Below are 24,989 nucleotides of genomic sequence, written 5' to 3'. Positions count from 1 at the left end.
TTACGAATTATCCGTGTTACGTCGGGATTGTCAACAGGGCATTTAAATCAGAGATCTCGAGGCGAGGGTTCTAGCAAAGAACCTTCCTTTCAGCAGTGAACAATATATTGCAATACGAAACGGGAAACGATCGGTGGCCAATCCTTTCTTACGGAAAGGAAATGCATCGCCTGCTAAATTAGTCGAGCCATCTAAAACAAGGATTCTCGGTATCACGGCACAACTCCGCCTGTAATCCGTGATTGGGGCGGAAAGTGGAGGAGACGGTGGAGGACGGGGTACCGGATACGTCGAAACGACGACACGTCGCTCGTTGTGTCAATGGCCGCCACCGCTTCTTCTTCTTCTTCTTCTTTCACGAGAGGCGTAAAAATAAAAGGAGAAAGAGGAAGAAAAAGAAGCGAGAGAGGGAGGGAGGGAGAAAGGGACTTGTGTGGGTGTACGGTGGAGAGGCGGATGTGATAAATGGTAATTGCGCAAAAGTAGCGCGGAGGACACGAGTAACACCCGTTCCTCATTAGAGGCTTGTTAGGGCGCCGGGACACAGAGCGACGGAATGCGGAGAGAGGGAGAGGGAGAGGGAGGACCGGAGGGCACACGAGTCGGAGAGAGTGTTGGTCGAGGCGCCTTTTCCGCCTTCGTCCTCTCTTCTTTCCCGTCTCTTGTTTCTCGACCAGTGCTGCTGCACACCCGCTCTCCTTTCCATCCGTCTTAATAACCAATCGCTTTGATCGCCATTTCCCACCCTCTCCAATCTCCCCTCTTCTCCTCCTTCTCTCCTTTCGCTTAAGAATATTATTGTTACATTTCCCTCTCTCTTTCTTCGTGGAGGAGATTCGTTATTCCTTGTGGAACAGCTGCCGCTTGGAAATCACGTTTAATCGCGGTGAATCGCGCGTTCTTCTTTCACGAGAGAGAGAGAGAGAGAGAGAGAGAGAGAGAGAGAGAGAGAGAGAGAGAGTGGGGCTCCTCGCAGAGTATTTCTCTCTGGTATTTGATTTAATAGGACGATATAAAAGCGGTACCCCTCTCTCTCTCTCTCTCATTCTCTCCCTTTCGTTGTCTGTTTTTATCAGAGCGGACGACGTTATTTTGAAAATGTGGAAGATTCCTCGGGCACAAACATGTCACCGGTGCGACGGGGACATGAAAGGCGTAATTTAAGAAGCGGCGCGTCGCTTTGAATGGAAACTTAAATCGCTTCGTTTCTCTTTCTATCCTCGATACCACCCCTCCCCCCTCGCCCGTTTTCATCGGGACGGCTGACGTGCTTCGTTACGGCGGCCTTCGTAATTTGTCGCTTTTGTCCGTTGACGGATCATTAAACGGACGAGGCATTCGATTAAATTGTATATATCCTCGAGTCCAAAACCCTCCACTGCTTTTATCCTAGCAATAATAACGTAACGTCACTTCTATTTCGGTGTATTCCTATTTTCGCGGTGACGTTTCGGCTAATTGACGAGCAGGATTATAAACCAGAATTAGACGAGCAGGATTGAATAAAACAGGACAGTTAGAAAGGAAAAAGAAAAGTCGAATAGAAAAATAACGTTCGATATTGGAGCACGTGTTATGTATCGATTGGAGCAAATTAATTATCGAATGATTTGGAAAGAATTCGAATTTTGTGGCGACTATCGTGTTGACGCACGGTGGTGAACTCGGCAAGGTCGAGGAGGGAGGCGCCTAGTGGGCTAATTAGATCCGACAAGGGTCGCGCCAGACTCGTCAAACCCTGACTCAGAAGTCAGCTCAGGCTCGTTAGAGTCGACAGAAACGATTCCGGACACGTCGGACTTTGGTGTGGAGGGAGAACCGGGCTGCGCACGTATCGCGTATAAAGAGGCAAAGTTTTAAGGATCCAACCGAGAGAAAAGGTCCGTTCGAGGAAGCATCTGGAAGAACATCCAAGCTAGTTGATACTCTACTTTTTCGAACGACACTTCTCGACTCGTGAATCCAAAACCTGAAATTCCAACATACTCCAAAAACTTACTTCTTCTAACGAGCCTCGGTCTCGAATAAATTCCAAATAAATTTCGAAGTAATCATCTCTGATCTGAATCTCGAATCTTGTTTGTCATCCTATTAATCTCTACTTCCCCGATTTCACTTTGCCGGTGAAGTTATATCATCGTAAACGTTGAAAAAGAAAAAAGAAAAATAACAGATTCATGGTATTTAAACGACATCGTTCGAACATAGAAATCGAAAGATTCCGTCCCTCGTGTATAATTGCAGACGTTTGGAAAATCTCGCGTTATTAAGGGAGAGAATCTGAAAGAAATTGCGGCGGACCGGATAAAGGAAAGGGGTGGACGATACGGAGAAGGGTGGAGGGCTGGAAAGGATAGGATAAAAAGAATCGGAGGGAAGGCAGTTTATGCATGTAAATCGTCCGTCCTGACTCGCTGTTTGTTGTTCTTTGCCTCGCCAGAGCGCGTCGGCGTTTTACGCGCGCCGCTGTATTTTATTGCAGAAAGGTAACTCGTGTGTGTATGTGTGTGTGTGTGTGTGTGTATGCGCGCGCCACATACGCGAGGACAGTAGCGCGTATACGTATATACATGGGACGCTTTTCCATCCGCTTTTGTATCCCTGAATTCCCTTGGAGCGGATCGAGCGGTGGCGCATGCACTTTTCGGTCGATTCATCGAAAACTCATATACATATCCCCCCCCCTCTCCTATAAATAATGGATTCGATATACGATGACCGATATTCTTTTCTCTCTCGAACCTATATCGAACGTAGTTAAAGCCGTCGCTCGAGTTTCTTTCCCGATCTTCGCGCGATCGATTCCGTGAAATTCAGTCAGATGTTGAGAGATGTACGCATCGTCGTGTGAGTAGTGAATTACACCGCGCAAAATTGGAAGAGGAACGATGGAACGCGATGGAACGCGGCAAAAGAGTCGGATCGTCGTGAGTAACAAACCGAGTCGATATTTTCGGTGGCGGAATTTTATCCTCGATTTGGCAGCCAATGCTCATGTCGATTTACCCAAAAAATCGCATCAGTTTCTCAAAGACGTTCTTCAACGTTCATCTCGCGATGATATATCACGGGAACGGGCCAATAAACGGCAACTTGTGTAGCTTATATCAACAAAGGGGGCACGGTCCAGTCTCGAAAAGCGTCGGATAAATCTATCGGTTAATTAACGGATAAACGTCTGAGGCGGTCGCAGACGGAACGAAATTACAGGCGACGATGGAGCCGAGACCCCGTCTCCAGATGTCACGCGTTCCAACAAGTTTCTTAATTCGAGGTTTGCTCGTTTAGCGAAGAACTTTCCAAGATGAAACTCTTTCGACTCTTGTACCCCCTTTCGATTAACTCGCCGCCGCGAGGCTTAAAATTGTTCGTCTTGCTTGAAACATCTCCAATCGTCGTTTCGTTCGAACGCGTTTGTTATCGATTCGCACTTCCCCCCCCCACAGTTTTTGCGGTTTTATTACATAGATGCGGACGATTTTGCCCCAAAATTTATTCCTCGAGCGATTTCAAAGGGGGGATCGAATCGAGGGATTGCGAAACGTATCCTCGCCTGGTCGTTGATAAACGACCAAGGATTTAATCCAATGACCGCCACCGATATCCTGGACGGAAAAGCGCGAAGGATCGGAACGTGATTCGCCGGGACGAGGAGAATTACGTTTGGGAATGGCCCAACTTCGATTGCACTCCGCTCGAACTCTTTTTTCCTCTCTCTCTCTCGCTCGCTCGCTCGCATCAACCGAATGACTCAGCACCGGTTGTCGCCTTTCCCGAACGACGTGCACCTTGAGGAAGACTAACGACTCGTTCACGCGCGAGATTAGAGAGCAGGATGGACAAATGGCGACGTCACGGTGCCGAGTCGAATACTTTATGCAAATAATTCTCCACGCGATCGAGCGACTCGCGAGGCATTCCTTTGCATCCGCGCTACAAAGAAATACGGTTGCATCTCGCGAAATTTTCAACGAGAGAAAAAGAGAAGGAAGGAGAAATCATCGTCGTCCTCGTTCGTTTTTTGTTTAAGAAAAGAAACATGGAGGAAGAACGGCTCATTCGCGGTTTCGACGAACGAATTATTATAGTTATATCTCGCGAAATTTTGTAACACGGTGAGAAAAACGCGTCTCCCTCCTTCGATCGTCCTCGTCCGATTTTTGTTTAAGAAAAGAAACATTCGCGGTTTCGATGAACGAAATATAGTTACATGTCGCGAAATTTTGTAACACGGTGAGAAAAACGCATCTTCTTCCTTCGATCGTCCTCGTCCGATTTTTGTTTAAGAAAAGAAACATGGAGGAAGAACGACTCATTCGCGGTTTCGATGAACGAAATATAGTTACATCTCGCTAAATTTTGTAACACGGTGAGAAAAACGCGTCTTCTTCCTTCGATCATCCTCGTCCAATTTTTGTTTAAGGAAAGAAACATGGAGGAAGAACGGCTCATTCGCGATTTTGACGAATAAAATATAGTTATATTTCGCGAAATTTTGTAACACGATGAGAAAAACGCGTCTTCTTCTTTTGATCATCTTCGTTCGATTTTTGTTTAAGAAAAGAAACATGGAGGAAGAACGGCTCATTCGCGATTTTGACGAATAAAATATAGTTATATTTCGCGAAATTTTGTAACACGATGAGAAAAATGCGTCTTTCTCTTTTGATCGTTTCCGTTCGACTTTGTTTAAGAAAAGAAACATGGAGGAAGACCGGCACACGTGAGAAAAACGCGTCTTCTTCCTTCGATCGTTCTCGTCCGATTTTTGTTTAAGAAAAGAAACATGGAGGAAGAACGGCTCATTCGTGGTTTCGACGAACGAAATATAGTTACATTTCGCGAAATTTTGTAACATGGTAAGAAAAACGCGTTTCCCTCCTTCGATAATGCGATTTTTAAGAAAAGAAACATGGAGGAAGAACGACTCGTTCGCGGTTTCGACGAACGAAATATAGTTACATCTCGCTAAATTTTGTAACACGATGAGAAAAACGCATCTTCCTCTTTTGATCGTCTTCGTTCGACTTTGTTTAAAAAAAGAAACATGGAGGAAGAACGGCACACGTGAGAAAAACGCGTCTTCTTCCTTCGATCGTCTCGCCCGATTTTTGTTTAAGAAAAGAAATATGGAGGAAGAACGACTCATTCGACGAGCGAAATACGGTTACATGTCGCGAAATTTTGTAACACGGTGGGAAGAACGCGTCTTCCTCCTTCGTTTTCGTCTGGCTCGTACGTTTTTGTCTGGCTCGGGTGAAGAAAAGGAAGAACGGCCCATTCGCGGCTACGTGGTGGCCGTTTCGAACGATGGTCTCCGAGAGACACTCGACTCGAATCCTTGTGTTCCTTCCCTCGACAATAATGGACATTAATGGGAGCCGCGGCTAAACAGGTCCCTCGAGTGTTTGCGCGCGCCTTTTCTCCGCGAGGGGTCAAATAAAATCATTTACGAGCACAATAAGGGACATACTTTCGGCCACTCGGTCTCTCTCTCCTTGAGAAAGTAGTACCTCGAGTGTTGATCACTAATCCCCACTTCCTACCTACGTATCTACAACTACCAAACGTGGATAATCCTCGCCTCTATTCCAGCACAGAACGAACGAAAACGAAACTTGCATTTTGGAATCCATTATTCACGTAAGCTCGACTATACGCGCAAGCGTTTAAGCGAGCGTTTAAGCGTTTAAAAACTATTTATGACGAGCCTGCCAGTTTCCTAATTCAACTTTCCAACGCGGCATTTCCCTTTGAACTTTCTCGTGATCGCTCGAATGTTGAAACATTCGAGGCGATATTAAATTATCCATCATCGTCACCGTACGCCATCTATTACTTCCTCTCGCATCTCGCGGCGGATCTCATCTTCCCTCTTTTCTTTTTCTTCTCCTCTCCTCTTTTTCTCAGTTGCGCATCGGTGGAAATTGTTTCGAGTCGATGATCGCTTCCATCGGGGAAACGAGAATAAAAGCAAGTTGGAAAGCAAGTTGGCCGGTGTTAATTGTAATTCAATTTCCTTTCAACTTGAAAAGCGGACCTCGATGGAATTGCAGCGAGGAAACGGTGCAAAACCATAAAAAGGGTCCTCCTCTTCTTCTTCCAGAAGACGAACGTCGTCTACCTCTTTTCTACGAGCACTCGAGGGAGAGAGAGAAAGTGTGTGTGTGTGTGTGTGTGTGTGTGTGTGTGTTTGTGTGTCGAGTGGGGCCGCGTTAGAACAACGACTTTATACAAGTCAAAGTCGTGAGTATGCACTCCACCGTATGGCAGGAGGCTGCTACTTGTGCTCCGCCAGAGAAACCAGCCACATTTTTCACGATCGTGACTTTATACCGGTACGCCATTCGCTCTGTTATATAAAGTTTATTTTACGCCGGGAACGAAATAACACATTTCATATTGATTTACGCGTTCTAAAAATTGACTTTCGAGACGATAGATTAAATCGCGAACTGGAAAAAAAAAAAAAGAAAATAAAACCATGACTAATCCAATGACGATCAATCGTTCGCATTATTTTACGTATTTTTCGGCAACGAAACGAGAAAACTTACGATACGATCCACGCGCAGAGAAAAAACGCAAGAAAGGAAAAAAGAAAGGAAAAAAACATGGGCTGCCCACGTTATTAATAACAATAACGCGTAACAATCAATGACGATTTCTTTTGCCGATTGTCCGTGGAGGGATACGGCCAAGACGGGTGGAAATATTTCACGGTACATCTCTTTAGCCCGGCCGAACGGTAAAATTTCTCCTTTCGTCAGCATTGTTACGGAAAATCAGTGTGCATTTTTCACGAGTCGGCGCACAATGGGGAAAGGAAACGCGGAGGCATCCGAAGCCGTTTCCCTCCCTCTCCCCATTGTGATTTTTCCCTTTTCCGAAACTCCATCCATTTGTTCGCCGGGCTCGATCGAAGTTTGCGGATGTTTCGCAGCCATTCGGGCCGAAATGCTACAGGTACCGTTCTGATAAATGGAACGTCGGGCCGGGCCCCTGCGTACCGCGCCATAAATCTCAACCGTCGCGATACACGCTTCTCGAATAAAGCCCTCCATAATTCCGACCTATCTTATCCACCGCGGTTGTCTCCGTCGATACGAAACGATAAACATTTCGGTGGCTTGGAGTACTTTCTCCGTTACGCCCGCCCGCGCGGCGTAAACCTTAGGAAACGCGGGCTCTCGAGGAAAAAAAAAAAAATCCTCTCTCGAAGTACAGAAATGCGGAAACAATTTCTTCCCCAACGACAATTTCTCCCCTTTGCTCGGTTCACCATCGGCCGCGGCTCGCCAAGTTTTCATCTTGGCCCGCAGATGCGGAAGGAGGGGAGGGGGAGAAGAGTGTTTGGTGGGCAAATATTTGAAAGGAAAGGATCCGTACGCATACGCGCGCGTGCGCGTGTAAATATACACACTGTCGGGGGGGACGGTCGGGGCGGTGTATCGCGGTGAAGGAAGATCGTGTTTCTTTTTGGCCGCGCGAGTTTCGCCTCGAAATGGATTGGAATCGTCGAAGCGTGCCGTCGGACAGGACACGGGGATCACGCGAAGGATCGGACCGCAAACTTGGCCTGATCCGTCGTCCGCGCTTTTGTTCGTTGTGAAAAAAAAGGAAAAAAAAGAATTCCCTCGTGGAGAGAGGGAGGGAGGCTGACATGGCGTAGCGATGAAATACCATCGGTAAAAACGTGAAAAATTGCTATCGATTGCTATGTGAACAATTCCAATATCGCAGCACCGTTCGCTCTCTTTCGTTAAAACTGGAACCCGTGAAAAAAGAAAGGAAGGAAGAAAGAAAAAAAGGAAACGAGAGGAAGGAGGAAGGGAAATACGAATCGAAAAATGTGAACACGGGCGCTAGGGAGTTATTTTAATTACCCGATCGAATTTTTGAAAGGAGCCCGCTCTATCTCGGGGACTCGATCGGGTCGGGTGTATCGGGCGGAAAGGATCGAACGGTTTTCCACGGGGTCTGGAATCGACAACGAGAGAAATTCCGTCGGCCTGTTCCCGATTCCGAAAAACACGCGCCCACGCGTTACAAGCTTTCCAAAACGAACGCCCCCGCCCCGGGCGTTTTACAGATAATTAACTGACATTAACGTTTCGTCCGGACAGGATACGCCGCTCGTATTTTCTCCCCTACCCCTTGCGCCGCACGCATATTTCCACGGTGGATAAGCATCGCTTTTCCACCACCACTCTTCCCCACCGCTCGTCTCTTTTTTTTTTTTATTTCTCCTCTTCTTTGTCCCTCTCTCTCCGTCCCTCTCTCTCTCCCTTACCTCGAATTCTCCATTTGATCGGTCTGCTCGATGATATTTGTGAATTTGTTCGTATATATATATTTTTTTTTTACATGTACATTTATCTTTCTCTCTCTCTTTTTTCCTCTTTTTTTCATCTCGTTCACGCGGGAGTGTATCGAGGCTTTTCTTTTACGATCCGTAATTAAGGTCAAACGGGGTGGTAAAACGCCTCCTTTTTCACCGGGAATCGCCTTTTTGCCGATTCGGAATCGATCCGCGGCACCGGCCTCGCCGATGTTATCGCGACATCGATTACGTTTCAACGCCCCGTGCGATAAAATAGCGGGCTGCGTGGGCGGTTGTACGTTTAATTGGGGACAACGGAGGGCTGGATAAAGTAACCAGGCCCGTAGTATTTCACCTCGGGTATCGTGCAATTTTATCAACAGGGAATTTGGTGCCCCTCCTCTTTTCTCCTTTCTACGAGCGTGTTTCACAATCGAAAGAAAAGAAACTGGGTCTTATAATCGGGGATAACGATTGATTCGATGAAAACGAGAGAGAGAGAGAGAGAGAGGAGGTTGGAGGTTGCGAAACGCGCTACGTGATTGGAAATGGCGGACTCGATCGCAATAATTGGCTTTCCTCGACGAGGATACGTATCAATTGCTCGCCTCTTTCGTGTGCAGTTTCTTCAAATTTGCCGCGTAGTCTTTCGTTAACAGGGAATTTCGATTATGTCTTGTTATCGTTTACGAAATCTCTCGCTTAAGAAAACTATCGTTACGTTGAATTTAAGAGAATCGAATTAGAGAATTAGTCAGCCGGGACGACATCTTCGACAACGTGTAATCAAGATAATCGAGCTTGCTCCCCTGTATAATTATGATTTCTCGTACCAACTACTGAAAATAATTAATTAACCGGATTACGGAGTTAATGATTCATATATAAAACAGCAAATGATTTGACTTATCGATCGATCTATCCGTACACTCGATACGAGTAAAACGTGTTTATGCAAAGTAAGCGACATTGCGTTAATCCTTCTCCCCCACTACCACTACCACCACCAGTGGACGTGGATCGAACCAAATACAGACAGATTCCTTAAGGAACTACCAGCCCTCGAGAGAGAGAGAGAGAGAGAGAGAGAGAGAGAGAGAGAGAGAGAGAGAGAGAGAGAAATCCCACCGCGATTTTTTCCCCCTTTCTAAACTCATCCTCCTTCTTTTTATTCCTTTTTCTTTTTTCCGTTTCAAAAACCGGTACCCGGCAGAACGAAATCAATCAAGGGAGAAGCGTACCGCGTTCGAACACGAGACACGACGTTAAATCTTCCACGATAATAAATCCTCGCGGCCCGTCGTCTCGCGGACTACCGACACGCAACGTTGCATCGAAAACGAAAAAAAAAAGAAAAAAAAAAAAAAAAAAAAAAAAAAAAAAAAAAAAAAAAAAAGAAAGAAAGAATCTCACTGGAAGAGAGAACGAATCGATATCACCCTCTCCTCCTCCTCCTCTTCCTCGCGTATCGGTCCTCCATCATTCGCTAAACAGCTCGATGTGGGCCGTAGGCTCAACATGGCTTAACATCGTGTCCTGGAGACGAGCGAAAGAGAGGGGGAGGCGACACGGGCCATTGTTCGATAAAGTCTGGGAGCCGCGGATTATAACTAATGGAACGGAGATGCGAGGGAGAGACAAATGGCGGGTGGAGGCAACCCGCGACGCGTGTCCCGGGTTGGTGCGATCGGGGGGGCGGGAGGGGGAGATCCTTGAGGGCGGGTGCCGCCAATAAAATATGCATGCACGCTCGCGGATCCGTGTAGGTACCGGTTGCTTTACATCCCACGAGACGTTGTACGCGTAGACGTTTCGCGTGTATTAATCTGCATAAACTCATTGCTATGCAAACGAAGAGATTCCGCGTCGAACTAGGATATCACACGGAGGGCTTACACCCGTGGCTTAACCCGCGGGCCCCCCTCCCTACCCTTAACCCGGGTTCCCTCTTACGCGTATGCACGAGGTAAACGAGGCAGGTAGCACGGATGTACACGGGTATATGTACGTGTGTGTGTGTGTGTGTGTTTGTGTGGGTCGGGTACGTAGAGAGATACCGATCGCGAAACGGACCTTCTTCTCTCGTCGCGTCGATGGAATAATAATCGCGAAACGCTTGGGCCCACGATCGAGACAACGACGCGTCGCATACCTCCCCGTCGAGCATCGATAATCCGCTTTCACCCCCGAGCCGAGATGAAAAGAAAACAATCGACGAATAATTTCGTTATTGGAAGGGATAAAGGGTGAAGGGGGAGGGGTATCGATCGGAATGTTTTAAACCGAGAGTCACCACCACTACGTGGAAACGTGTCGAAACGAAACGCGTTCCGTTTCTTCTTCTTCTTTCTTTTTCGAAGCGAGGTTTCATCGTTTTTTTTCATGCGCCGGATGAGATCTCGCTGCCCGTGAGGGAGAAAGTTCATCCGCGATAGGCGGTAATAACAGGCGGTTGAAGCACTTTGTTTGATCAGCAATCGAGGCTACCGCGCACTTGCGCGTCTCGTTCAACAATTCCTCGACCGAGGAGTTGAAAGAATTTTCCAAGGGAGGTAGGAGAGGAGAGGAGAGGGGAGGAGAGACGCGCAGGTATATGGTATATAGGTATAACGTATACGAAGCGTACGAGGCGTACACGCGTCAAACTGTTGTGAATTTTCCACCGCGTAAGTCGTAAGTCGCCGCATGTATGTTTAATGGGGAGAGCGCGAGGCCTACGACCGGCCGACTTCTTACTACCGTCTCGCCCGTTACTTATTCACTTCCGGCGCAATTACCGCTGCGCACTCGATCAAAGTCCAAACGCGGGGAATCGCCCCCCTCCCGTGTATCGTATTCCACGTCTTTTCTCTCGCATCCGCGAAACATCGAGCCGCGCGTTGTCCAACTAATATATCCGTAGCCATCTACCGCCGCGCGACCGAATTAATTATTCGAGTTTGCCCCGTGTCTCGTGACACTGCCTGTGTACACCGTGTCTCGAGATTGCGTCAGTCGCGCGATCGGTTAACGGTAAGTGACACGAGGATACGTAGTCAAACAAGCGTAGCGGCTTTGTTCTGTATCTCTCGTGCGATAATGTGCTGGAAGCTGAATTACTTTTTTTTTTTTTTCTTTTAGAAATTTTTAAATCGTTCGTCGTTGAACAACGACGTTTGGTACCGTGTATTTTAAGCGAAACACTTTGAACACGAGTACGTCTAGAAGTCTGTTATTATTAAAGATTCAAATTTTAATTCGACCGAGACAATTCGGCGCAAATTGTGTTGTGAAACATCGAGCGTATTTAGATGGCGTACGAGAATCCGTCAAATATTCAAGGACCGTAATTAGAGTGTAGAGTCTGTATCGGTTTTAATAGAACACCCCGTCTGCCGCTAAATAAAAATCGGTTGACATCGGCAAAACGACCTCGGGCAGCCCTTCAGGCCTGTTTTTTAAACGCGTTATTTTTCGAGTTTTCAACTCGGTTCTGTTAGTTTCGGCTTATGAAACTTTGTTTTATCGACGAAAAACGTTTCGTATCGCGTTTGTCGCTCCCTGCATTTAAAAAGCTCCGCGCGTTTCCGCAAAACGAGATAAAACATGTTAATGCTTGAGAAGTAGAGATTTTTTGAATTTAAATTATTCGTACCACACCATTCGTTCTCCCCTCTTCCCCTCGTTCGAAGAACGGCGAATTAACGAGCGAACGTGAATTCCGTACTAATTTAATAATCGGTCCGCGTTTGCCGTACGAATCGAAGCCTCGCTCGTCCCAAAGATTTCGCAAATCCCCGTATTAACCGCAAATCTCTAATCGCGGATCCTTCCGTGCAAATTTCATAATCCACGCTCTCTTTCACGAGGAGCTTATTCTCCAAAGATTTGCGAATCAGCGCAACAAGTGAAAAATCAATATCGAAATCCAACGAGGTAAATTGAAAAACGATCCCGTGGTATTTTCATTTCGAGATAAAATCGATGATCGACACTCGACTTTCTCACCGTTGTCATCTCCCCTCGAGTATCCTTCCCCATAACGAAGTCGGGGGAACTTGGCCGGGCGCGAGAGGCGTTCGAACGAAACGAACGAGCGAGGAACAACGAGACTCTCGCCGCCACTCGAACGTCTACCCCCTAGGCTACGCACCTCGTAACCGCGTTGTTAGAGATCTCTCCCTCTCTCTCTCTCTCTCTCTCTCTTTCTCTCTCCTAACATTTCGCTGTATTTTTTTTTTTTGTTTTTTTGTTTTTCATTGTTCCAGGTTGACGAGGCAGAAATGGCACGGGCGGAGTCACGGTGAGGAAAGGGCGAGGGTGAAGCCCTCGCGCGAAACGGGAGCTATGGTGAAAAGCTTCGGTTTCTTCTTCGCCGGGAGGGCGATACCTGCCGTCCACCTTATGCTTTTTCTCGTTCTGGCCGACAGCACGGTGGCCGTAGACCTTTGTAAGTAACCACCACCTGTGTAATCTGCTCGTCCCCCGTCCAACCTTTACAGTTTTCATCGCGAAAACTTGCCCCATAACTTATTAACGAGCGAAACGATCGCCTCCGCGGCGATGTACCACGTGGCGCTTCACCGCAGTCGACGAACTTTCGATCCGCCGCTGGATTTACAACCGCCCGTCCCTCTCCCTCTCTCTACCTCTCTCTTGCGGCACGGTGGTAGCCTCCTCGAATTGGAAACTTTTCGAGTGAAACTTTTGCGCGGTCGAGCGTCGCGGCTCGCGACGACCACCGCCGTTGGCGGGTGGATCGGTAACTCGTGAGCTGCTATCAGAGATCGATACCGGAGGCTTTGTGCATCGACGACAACCGTTCGATTTCGTTCGATCCGAATTACTTGGGGATCGATCAATCTTCCACTGTTTCGAATCGAAAATCGAGTCTTGTAGTTCGCGCCACGAATATATGTGAGCCAGAGAATTCGCATCTCGCGTTTAACTTTTTACACCCTTGCGTTAGTTTGAAATTAAATGTATGTCTGCGAGTCTGTATTTTTCGTCGTTGCGTCGAATGAGATTCGAACGTTTGACAATATCCTTTTTCTTTTTTATCGCAGATTATGGTTGTGAGTGTGAAATTGATACGTCGAATTTTATCAATTTCGAAGGAGGGTTGTAGTAATTCTTCCGCGGAGAAAGAGTAATTTTCAAAGATTTCTAATCCGAAGATGAAACGCGAAATATCAAGTATGATGTAATGGAATTTTATTCGATCGTAAAATAGCACGTACAACCTGAAAATACCCTTCTTTCTCTCTTTTTCTCTCTTTCTCTCTCTCTCTCTCGTTCAAAATATTCCTTTCACAAGGGATAGCCGAATATCTCTACTCTAGTGGCACTTTCAGTCAAATTCCACCCACCCTCGATAAAGGTCCCTGAAATTTAATGGTTCAATAAACGTCCAAGTAAATTTCCCGCGGTAGACGTCTCACAAGTTGTCCTCATCGAGCGTTTAATCGATCATCGGCCCGTACGAAAAAGCTTGCATCGATTTGCATGTCGGAGTGGCTTAGTCAGCATCCAACAGGCCCGTTACCTTCGCTAAACGATCTGTCATCCGCGTTACCTTTTCTTTTAACGAGTTCACGATATTCGAAATCAATTTGAACAGTTACGTACGATACGATAAAATTGCTATTTTGAATTTTTATTCGGAGGAGAAACGTATTAAATCTTTTTTAAAATCTTTCCATTTGTCATTTTCGATGCAATTTTTAATTATTATAATCGATTTCATAAATCTGTCAGATTTATTGTTTAATTTTTCGATTACCAATTATTTTAGTAGGAATTAGTAATTGATAATTTTTCTAAAGTTCTTTTCTTTTTTTTACGCATAATAAATTAATCCTTGTACAACTTTACGAAAGAAATTTAATTTTAAATAGATTATTCTGTTTCAAAGATGGTGATGGAATAATTTTCGTTGCCTTACAAGGATCGTAAGTGGTAATTTAAAATAATCCCAATAAATAATCTCGATTACTAGGCACAGAGATAGAAATCCTGCAGAAAGTAGTTGAAATAATCGACAAATAAGGATACACGATCGTATTGGCTTAAACTACCGGTAATATCGTAAAACGTGGCATAAAATTTCCCAAATCGATATTCGAAAAATCGCAGCCAAGTATATGTACTTGCTTATCGCGAGACTCTCTCTCTCTCTTTCTCTCTCTCTTTTCGAGACGGCAAACGTATTAACCTGTTGCTACGCGAGAGCATCGCGAGAATTCGAAACGAGGGCGATAAACGTCGCGATCGTTTCGAAAGAAACCGGTTGTTGCGTTGTATTGAAAAAAAAATCCCAATATCCCGGCCTAGAATTTCACCTTTATATTTCACATCTTTACATATTCTAAGCGCATCGATTCTATAAACTGTAACGGACACGATTTTTTCCCTTCCTCCTCCGGTGTCCAACTTCAACTCCTTTGCCTAAGAAACGGTGAAGAAAAGTGGCTCGTTAATGGAGTACACAGCGCGCGAGATCGTTGCCGTGGAATCAATTCAGAATCTTCCTTCGTAGGCCTGCGAGGAAGAAACTTGAAAAAAAAAAGAAAAGAGAGAAAGAGAGTGTACAAACAGCGAGGGAAGAAGCATAAGCGTCTCCCGTTGAAAATTCTTTTTTCAATTAAAGGAACGTGGGATTGTATCGAATACCCGGATATCTAATTGCAATATATATTTCCTGGAAACGGATTGAAAGAAATGGCCGTGTGCTCATCCCTGTGTCAATAGAGCAGAAGCAATTAATGATGTTTCGTGACGTGCAACCTTGCACGAATACGAGGATGACGAGAGGACGTGAAATACGAGGAAGCAACAAAAAAAGAAAAAGAGACAGGAATTTTTTCACAGAGTGTAGAGAGAGAGAGAGAGAGAGAGAGAGAGAGAGAGAGGGAGGGAGGATGGGATTAAAACAGGAAATGGTAAGTTTTCGCCACCTCGAAATTGTTATTCGCCACCTCGAAATTGTTTTTCGCCATCTCGAAATTGTTATTCGCCACCTCGAAATTGTTATTCGCGATCGATTTATGAACGCGATATCTCATGGCGGGGGGGGCTCGTTAGGGAGGACGCGCCGACAAAGGAAACGGATTCCAGGCGGGGGAACCGATTCGAGTTTACCGTCGCGAGAAGGGGAAAGTTGCAGCGACAGCGAGGGTTGCTGAGAATCGCGGGGCAAGGGCGATATATCGAGGCTTCATTAATAGTAATAACGTGCCCGATTCTCTGCACCGCACTTTGTCTTTTCCACGTGGATCGTTATTGATTCTTCGTTGATATCCAGACTTTCGTTGGAAATAATTCGCGGAAGCGTTAAAGAGTTGTTACTCGCCCGTTTTTCTTTTTGTAATTGGAATTTTTTTTTTTTTTTTTTTTTTAGGTTGTCGGATGGGGATAGATAGATCGAGGTTGAAACGTGAGGTTAGAGAAATTAAAATGAAAGAAGGATCTGAAGGGGTGAGGGGAGGGGGGAGGGGGATTGTATCCGCAATGCGGTCTAAATGTTCGAAAGAATTTTTGCCAGTGAAAATTCAGTTGGGTTTGGGTCGAACTGCAGTAGGTATATTAATTTATGCAATTATGCGAGTGTGTTATTGATATTTTTATGCGTTTTTTTTTTTTTTTTTTTTTTTTTTTTAATAAGAATTCGTGAATATCGAAATGGGGATTAACTTAGGGTCCCGAGTTGGAACGATAACGAATTGGAAATGATCGTCGATCGAAACGATAGAAAATTCGAATTGAAAAATTTCGACGTACAGATTAAAAATGTAAAATCAAAGGAAAAAGGAAAGGATTTATACGATTATTTTAGAATTCGATAATTTATACATTTTCGTGATATTATTATTATTATTATTATTATTATTATCGTTTATAATTCATTTTAATTCAATTCTATTTAAATTTCATTATTTGCAATATATTCGTAATATTTTATAACAAGAGAAAAACTTTTGTAATTCTACATCAGATGTACGTATTTATTTGACAGTTTCTGGTTTTAAATAAAAAATCATTGGGACAAGAGTTTTCGCAATTCAATTTGTTTTTTACCTCTAAAAGCAAAAAAAAAAAAAAAATATATTTTTACACGTCTCTACATTTCGAAATAAAATTTGTTTAAATCGTTCGATATTTTCTTCGACGATAATCCCCCTCCCCAAAAAAAAAAAAGAACTTGGGGAGAGCATCGTCAAGTTTCATCGATGCCCCAGTTCCCCCCCCGGGAGAGTACACGTTCCGCGCGACGCACAAGTTCGCGTAGAAATTAATTCATTTACACGCGAGTTACTTCGTTACCCGGTTCGAAGCACAGACTAACGTCGTTTTCGCGACGAGCTCGCAATCTGTAGGAATTTCATCTTACAATGATAACACCGGCCTCCTCTCTCTCTCTCTCTCTCTTTCTCTTTCTCTCTCTCTTCTCTGCCGGATCGAAAGGAGGAATTACGACGTCGCGGATTCGTCCAAGGATGGAGAGCAAAGTTTGGCCGATAATATTAATGGTCCAGCCACCTATGCGCGACCGTTCTGTTTCTCGATGGCTTAGCACAGATTCCTTCCGTTATAACCTCGAATTCCCCGCCATTAATTCTCACGGAGCCTCTGCCCACTCGCGGCACAAAGCTGCATTCTCCCTTCGCGTTGTTCCGGTGCACCTGCACTCGATATCCGGAATTATACGTATTATACGTTTATTCTAGCCTCGAGTATTCGATGGCAAACGACGCAAATTTTACCGTTTTAGTTGGGCAATAGAAGCTCGAATGTATGCATAGAATCGATGGGAGTCGCGCGCGCGCGCAGCCTCGATAATCGAGCTACCGATGCCGAAGCTGTACGAATTTATCGTTACACGGGATTCGACGTGTTCCTCGTACTTGATTCCATTCGTAATTTCGGAAATTTTCTATAATATCGGAGAGTTGCGAATCGTTTAATCCAAATTATCCAAATTATTTCTTCGGACAAATTTATGCGCGATTGGAAATTTATCGTTGCACAATATTCGACAGATTTATTCGTACTTGATTATTATACCGGTAATTCGAATTTTCCCATAAACGCGGATCGCTTTATTCTCGATTATATCGTTCGATTTTTTTTCGATTCTTGTTCAACGAGTGTGACGAGTAAAGCGATTAATCTCGGACGTATACGCGTCTCTTTTCCTTCTATTACGATTTAAAAATTCTATTTGAGAGAGAGAGAGATTTAATAGTTAATTTTTATTTAAACACATCCTCGACTTTAATCGTCTTTGATTATCTTTCACGAATAATAATCGATCCACGGCCAATTCTTTCCTAATTATCGAACAACGAAATGAATCATCGAACACCCTTGTAAGTGCTCACGCGAATATCACTGTTCCCATTGCGAAACGCGAATATTCACCCGACGCGATGATGATGAAATCGCGCGAGTGTCAATGATAATACTCAATTTCAGAGAATTTCAATTTACACGGGCCGCCGTTCGAATCGTAATTCCAACTCCATCGACAATTTATCGAGCCACGCGTACAATGTCCCGAAAGCGTCGGTGTGCTCACGTTTCGTTAGCCATGAGATCGCTCACTCTCTCTCTCTCTCTCTCTCTCTCTCTCTCTTAGTTTTCGCGCAACCATAGCAAAATCGTAAATATAACGCGGCTTGGAGTGGAGAAACGGTGGACAATATCGCATCAAGATAAGAGTTGCCCGGTTCCTGGTAACGCCGCCGTGTTGCCTCGTGAAACAATTTGATCGTTGCCGAAGATAGGAAAACGTTGAGGTAGTCCTAACTCTTCGGTGGTGGGAGAAGAGAGGGGGGATGCGGAGGTCGTATACGAGAACGTAAACCTAGCTCTATCCGACGGATTCATATCTAGCGCTTAGCTCGGTTATTTAGCCGTTTATGATCCGGTGGCGAGGACGAAGCATCGATACAACTCTCCCCCCTTCCTTTTTTTCTTCACCTAGTCGGTCGTATACTCTTGGCCCTGTGCCAAGAGAACGCGTCTCGAAGACGATAGTTTAACTCGATTTCTCTCGTTTGTTTCAGCCCAATGCATCGCGCCGCTCGGCATGGAATCGGGCGCGATCCCGGACGCGGATATCACGGCAAGCTCCACGTTCGACACGGGAAACGTTGGCCCCCACCTGGCACGGTAAGCGAACCTATTTCATCTCGATGGCCAACCATTCGTCACCCATATCTATCCGGTGACTTCTGTTGTCGTTGCGTCGCCCTGCCCGTTCAATCGCGATCGACCGCCACGCGGCAACGATACACCTACGTGTATGTGTATATACTATATACTGCACCTGCTTCGCGAACCTTAGATACAATTTCACGAATTTCTTTTTTCCCGTTGACCGAGAGTTTTGACTCGAGAGTTTCCTCGCTCTTAAATTTTTGATTACGATTTTTTTTTTTTTTGTCAAGTTGTCGAATCAATTTAAGATTCTCGAGTGGAATAACCGAATTCTTTCGACTCTCGTAATTTTGAGATCCTAGTCGGTTCGAGTCGAGACTATTATAGGCTCAGATTCAATAGGATTTTTTCGCTCTTTTTGGGTATGATTTTTTTTTTTTTCAAGCTCTCGAATTATTCGAAATTATCGTCGATCGAATAAGCGTACATAAGATTCGTGGAATATCCGAATTTTTGAGATTCTAATCGATTGAAGTGGAGGCTAGGCTATTATAGGCCAGATTCAATAGGATCCTGCGTTTATGGTTGACGCGATACGCACACAGCCTCTGATTCCGCGAATGGCCGTTATAACGATGGATTTCGCGAGACAATGGGTTCAGAGAAGACGGTTTTGCGCGATGAAATTGCGTCTCGTCTAAAGCGTGACGAGGAGATCGAGGGTTTTAGTCGATCGGGGAGAGAAATTTGAGCGGAGATACCTTGGGGAGGGGCGAAATTTGAAACGAGGAAGGGAATTTATTCGACGAGGCGAAATAAGTTCGATAATAATAATAAGTTTGAATTGCGTTCGAATGATTCGAAGATTCGGATGGTAAGTACGATCGTTGTACGTGTCGATCCGATCGTGGCGCGTGGTGGAAAGTAGCAAGTTGCGAAGAATTCCATTTGTCGGGGATAGAAATAGGATTTATTTGCTTTGTTTAACCGATGGGGGATAACGGAAATATTGTTTCCCATCAATCCGTGGAACGTGACCAAAGCAAGTGAAAACTTGGCAAAAGTATACATACATGCATATATATATATATATATACGCGCGATAGTTTATGGAAGATTAAAGAGACGCTTATCGCTGCTTTATTCGTTTCAAAAATATAACCATCGTTTATATAATCGATGCCGATCAGAAAATAGAAGAGTAGGATGTCTGGTAGAACTCGGATTAAGCGATCTCGCGATACACGCGAGGCAGGGAAAATTTATTGGCCTCGTTTCCTCCGCGAAATATTATCTTACGTTTAAATCACTCGTGGTGATCGAACGTTGCAAAGAAACGACTCCCCACCGGGGAGGGGGGAGTCGTCCTTTCGAGATTTCGATTTACTTACGCTCAATTATACTAAGATAATTACTCGACGTACGACGTCGTCCGAGCGGTTATCGGGTGAATAATTCATACGGTGGCGATGCGTGTCGAAAAGCAGGAGGGGGAAGAAGAGGAGGAGGAGGAGGAGGAGGAGGAAGGAAATTCGCGGAGACGTACGGTGGAAAGGTAAATCAACGGCCCCCTCGTGACGTGGCAGACAGTTTAATCGCGGTCGAAAACTCGGCTCGGAGGAGGAAAATTAATATTTCAGGATTCGTTAATAGGGACACGGATTCCCCGCCACGCGTTCCCTATGAATACTAAAAAACGCGACGCGGCACGGGTTAATACGCGAAATCCGGTTTGTCGAGTTTGCGTGCGCGACGCGAAACACGTTATCACGCGTAAACAAAGAGGGCAGAGCGGAGGTAATTATTTCTAATCTGACCGCGTCGGCTTTTTTTCCCCCTCCGTTTTATACGGCGAAAACCTCGCGACGACTATGCGACCGTTTTTCAGCCGTCGCGCGGCTAAAATGAAACGAAAATGAAAGAATGGGAGGGGAACAAAAAAAAAAAGAAAATTGGATTAGATATTTGTTTTTGAGGATACGTGTTTTAATACGAGTTTTCTATATAAATTTATAGAAAAAAATAACTTTGATCACATCGATTTTAAGCGGTATAAGAGAAAATAAAATCGTGCTCGCGTCACGATTATGAAGAAAAAGAATTTCTAACGAATATTAATCGATTGCTTTATTTTATTTGGATACGTTAAGATCGCAGAAGGCAAGAATTCGTTATTCACCGATTATAAAATTAATTTATCTCGTTCGTTTCTAGAATCGAAAAAAGAAAGTCGAAATAATTCTTGGCGCGCACGTTGGAAAAAAGAAGGGAACGGAAAGGAGATTCGATTCTCGAGTTGCCGCTGGAGAAAGTTGATGAATTCTAATCGGAAGGGTGATGCATATTCCAGGAAGAATAAATCCCCGAGATACAACAACGCGCAATTAAATCTCACGTGTCTCTCCCATACTTTTTCGCGTCGCCCGCTTCTAATTAATATTTACGCGGAAACTCTTCCTTTCGCGGCCTGTGTTTATCGAAGCCGCGCCCCGCGCAATTAATCCAGCCGGACGATAGTTGGATAATTCCGGGCTGATCGAACCTCGTGCAAACCTCGTTCCATATTCATCGGCCTTCCATTCATGCGATCACGTAGCCCCCCCCCCTCCTCCTCTTTTGTCCGCTAATAAGCAATTTTACATGACAATGCGGTATAACAATGCGCGGAGCGCATAGAATGATAGAGCGAGGGATTGAATAATTCGAAGAAATTTAACGGCGAAACGAATTCCACTCTTTCACCCTTTTTCCTTTTTTCTTTTTCTTTTAATCGATAGATAAAACGGGACGGAAGCTTTTGGGAATTCGCTCCATCCTTCGCAAAAAATTTATCGTTATACAACAATGAATCCGTCCATCGTGAAAATTACTTTACACTTTATCTAAACCTTTCGCCTAAATTTTATTATATACCTCGAACCAATTGGCTGGTTTCAACTCCTAGGACAGTTTCAATCTTTCGACGAGTTGAAACGATTAAAACACTCTTCTATTCTTTCTCTACGCGTCCGGATATGAAATTCGAATCAATCGCACCTTATTCTTTCATGTCCGCGAAAAAGCGGGTTGCTCCTCGAGCAAGCAACCCTGATACAATTATCACGGGGGAGACGTTTGACGGGCGAGTGGGACGGTGGAAAAAGAAGAGTCGGCGGCCCTCGCAACCCGTGCGTGCAACCCGCGAATCCGAGAGCGCATGCGCCGCTGGTCCTCTCCCCTCCTCACCGCTTCTCTCTCCCCTTCTCTCCCCCCTCCTCCTTCCATCGCCGCCGTTTAGATATTAATGCGTAGGGTCCAGTATTCAACGGCGGTTGTTGCAATGCAACAACGGTTTATACGAATATCCCGTCCCGCGGGACGTATCCGGTCTGGTTTGGCGGTGCTGCAGGGCTGGAACCTAGATCCGACGCGGGGTGGAGGGTGGTGGAGGGTGGGAGAGAGAGAGAGAGGGCGTCGGCCCCGCGGGCTCTCCGATATTAATACATTCCATTACCGCAGACAATGACCGGGTGAATGGGCCTCTGACTCTTGATGAGCTCCGGGGCGCCCCCGCACTGTGCAACCAACAGCCTCCTTCGCTCGTCCGCGTCACCGTCTAATTTAATACACGCCGCGGCGCGGGAAGGTGGTTGAAGGGACGTTCCTCGATACGATGATCCCCGGATATAATACGAGCCGTGTGTGGGCATGATAAATTGAAATCGAAGGGGAGGGGGAACACTTGGATTTTTGAGCGATGTACGTATGGTTATTTTTTTATCTAAGGGGTTAGAATTTGAAATGAGGGATTTTCTGTCTTAGATAGAGGTATTCTGGATATATATATATATAATTGATTGATGTTTCAATTCAAATCGAGAGAATATAGTGATAGTTTCGAGAGAGATAGTCGAAGTGCACGAATCGCGTCACATCGAGATATGGAAGCAAACGCGTCGTTTCCACTTGTACGCGTCGAAGGGGAAGGAAAGAAAAGACTCGTGGATCAGGAAAGCGAAACGTTTCAATTAAGATCCAGCGTGTGAGTATATCGATGTATATGCCACCAGGGACAACCTGGTCAACCTTGGAAAGCCGTTTGGAAATTTGAGAGAGCGGAGCATAGCATTTCGAAGAAGGTTAAAGATCAACTCAGAATGGAGAGAAAGAGAGAAAGAGAGAGAGGAAGAGAGAGACGCAGCTGAGATGGGAACAGCGTTGAAAATGCCAAAAATAGATAGGTCGAAGCTTGGAACGTGTCGAAGTGGCGATAAATCCGTGTCGATCGACCGTGTTTCGCAATGGCGACACGGGTCTATATATATATACGAATGAAGGATTGAAAAAGAAAGAAAGAAAAAAAAGAGGAATTGCCTCGGACAGGATCGAAAAGTTGGCGTCAAACACGGTGTAATTTAATTGGAACGTTTATTCGTTCACCCTCATATGTTAAGGACCGGCCGTTGAAAATGCGGTGGCGCGATAATTTAATTTGAGCCGAGGAGGGCTGATCGATCGGCCAATCCCCAAAGACGCTTTTCCGCGCGGGATGAAGCGCGAGCGTGGAAAGAAAGAATGGAGAAACGAGAAAGAGTGGAGAAAAGGGAGAGAGAATGGAAGTTTTCCCTCCCTCGAATTTCTCTCTCTTTCTCTCCCGTTGAAAGGAGAAGTCCTGGGGAAGGGAGAAATCTGAGAGAGAAGAAGCGTGAAACGATCGTTTTCCACATGAAACGCGCCCACAACACAACAATTTTCGTAAGAGAAGCGGCTGCTCCTCTCCTTGAGAATCGTCCTCCCTTTCGCGCGTCTTCCCTCTCTCTTTCCCTCTCCCTCTCTCTGTTTCCCTTTTCTTGCCGTATTCTCGTTCAACGGTATTTCCAGAATGGGCGCAATTAAGATGCTGGTAAGAGAAGACTGGTGTACAAGAAGACTCCTCCGTTCCCGGGGAGAAATTGCGCCGGGGATTGAAAAGTCAAAAGGCAAAGTCGCGACCGATTCGGCGGGCAAATTCAATTGGAATTAGCCCGAGGAGAGGAGGTGAATGCAGTTTGGGGGAGGAGGGAAAAAAAAATTGGAGAACGCGATTCGATGGCTCGTTTAACTCGTAAAAACTCGTAAAACTTCGTGTTTATTATTATTCTTATACTCGCGAACGAGATGAAAACGCGCCAATTGCTGGCTTTTTCGACCTTTCGATGGGACATTCTTTTTCTCCTTCTTTCTACTCGATATTCTGGAAAACGCACTTTTTTTAAAACGTGCACAAATGCGTATTTTACGAAGAGAAAGGAAATTCGCGAATAATTTTTTTTTTAATAAAAGTTATTTTTTAGCATGCTTTTCGAATATTTTTCGATTTTCACTTTGAAGTAACTAGATACTGTTGATTAAATATCCTATCTCTTAAATTAATAACAATTTTTAATTCTAAAGATGTATGCCTGAAAGAATCAACAAATTTAAAAATTCTCTAGAATCTCAAATTTTTTTTTTACGGAAAGTTACATAAATTATCATATTGAATTAAAAGCCTCGTATAATCCCCAGATCATCCAAATACTTTTCCGTTTCGAATTAAAAAAAAAAAAAAGAAAGAAAGAAAAAAACTATTCTCCCTCTCGTCCTCCACGTCCACGAAGCGATAAAAGAGGGTGAGAAATTAATCGTATCGAGGTGTCCCCTTTGAAGGAAGGAATATTTTCCTAGACGACCCTCCCAGCGAAAACAGTTTTCCACCGATACCTCGCTTTTCCGTTCGATCGCGAGCCGTATAAAAATGAAACTCGTGGTGGAACGCGACACGACACGATACGATAGGAATAATAGCAGCGGGGACCGATGCGCGTACAGACGCGTGACGAGGAACGAGCGCGCGATAAAATTGCAGCGAATGGGTTTCGAGCAGTTTCATTACTCGACACGCTGTAATTTAGAAAGCGAAGATAAGGTGTGTAAGCCAGCTTTACACTCAACCGGTCGATTACCAACCTCGTCTCCTCGGGTGAATCCCATTTTCGATCTTGCTCGTGCCGGGTTAAAGGGTGTGGATCCATTGTTCGTCCCTTCTGTAAAAAAGCTTCCATAAAATATCGAGGCATCTGATAAAATCGCGAAAAGATTCGATATATATATATATATATATATATTCGTTCCTCTGGTCCGTCGTCCATGGAGCGGTGAAGATGGAAAATTTCTCGAGAAAGGAAACACGGGAGGACAGCGTATAATTCGTAAAAAGAATCGGTTGTTGGCCGAATCGATCGTTCCTCGACGACAACGCGGAGAATCGAAAAGCGGAATTCAATTTGCACGGGTGTCGACCGCATCGAATCCGAAGGAACGAATCTCGATATTCTCCCCTGATATTCCTCGAAGCGAACGCGAAGAAGATCCGAGGGCGGGGCGGGATGAAACAAGGTGGCGCGATAATTCGTTTTCCAAGTATCGCCTCGTTGATTTCGCGAGGGAGATGCGAAACGCGAAACGCGGACCTTTGAAGAGATAGAGTTCCCGCTCTCGAGTGGATATCGCCGATTTACGTTTATTG

At 45.1% G+C, this 24,989-nt stretch overlaps 1 protein-coding gene across 3 annotated transcripts in view; it reads left to right on the top strand.

The window, feature by feature from the left end:
• Nucleotides 1–24,989, top strand: part of LOC122716542 (discoidin domain-containing receptor 2-like) — a 141,482-nt gene that overhangs the window by 50,752 nt on the left and 65,741 nt on the right. For all 3 annotated transcript variants that reach the window (XM_043939725.1, XM_043939726.1, XM_043939723.1), the window contains exons 2-3: nt 12,571–12,752; nt 18,370–18,475. In XM_043939725.1, the coding sequence (XP_043795660.1) occupies nt 12,650–12,752; nt 18,370–18,475 (209 nt within the window). In that variant the 5' untranslated portion in view covers nt 12,571–12,649. The remainder of the gene's footprint in view (nt 1–12,570; nt 12,753–18,369; nt 18,476–24,989) is intronic.

This window comes from Apis laboriosa, unplaced genomic scaffold (assembly GCF_014066325.1).
Source record: "Apis laboriosa isolate Shangri-la unplaced genomic scaffold, ASM1406632v1 scaffold47_cov149, whole genome shotgun sequence".
Taxonomy (NCBI): domain Eukaryota; kingdom Metazoa; phylum Arthropoda; class Insecta; order Hymenoptera; family Apidae; genus Apis; species Apis laboriosa.
The sequence above is the reverse complement of the archived record's forward strand: the minus strand, read 5'-3'. Positions and strand labels throughout refer to the sequence as shown.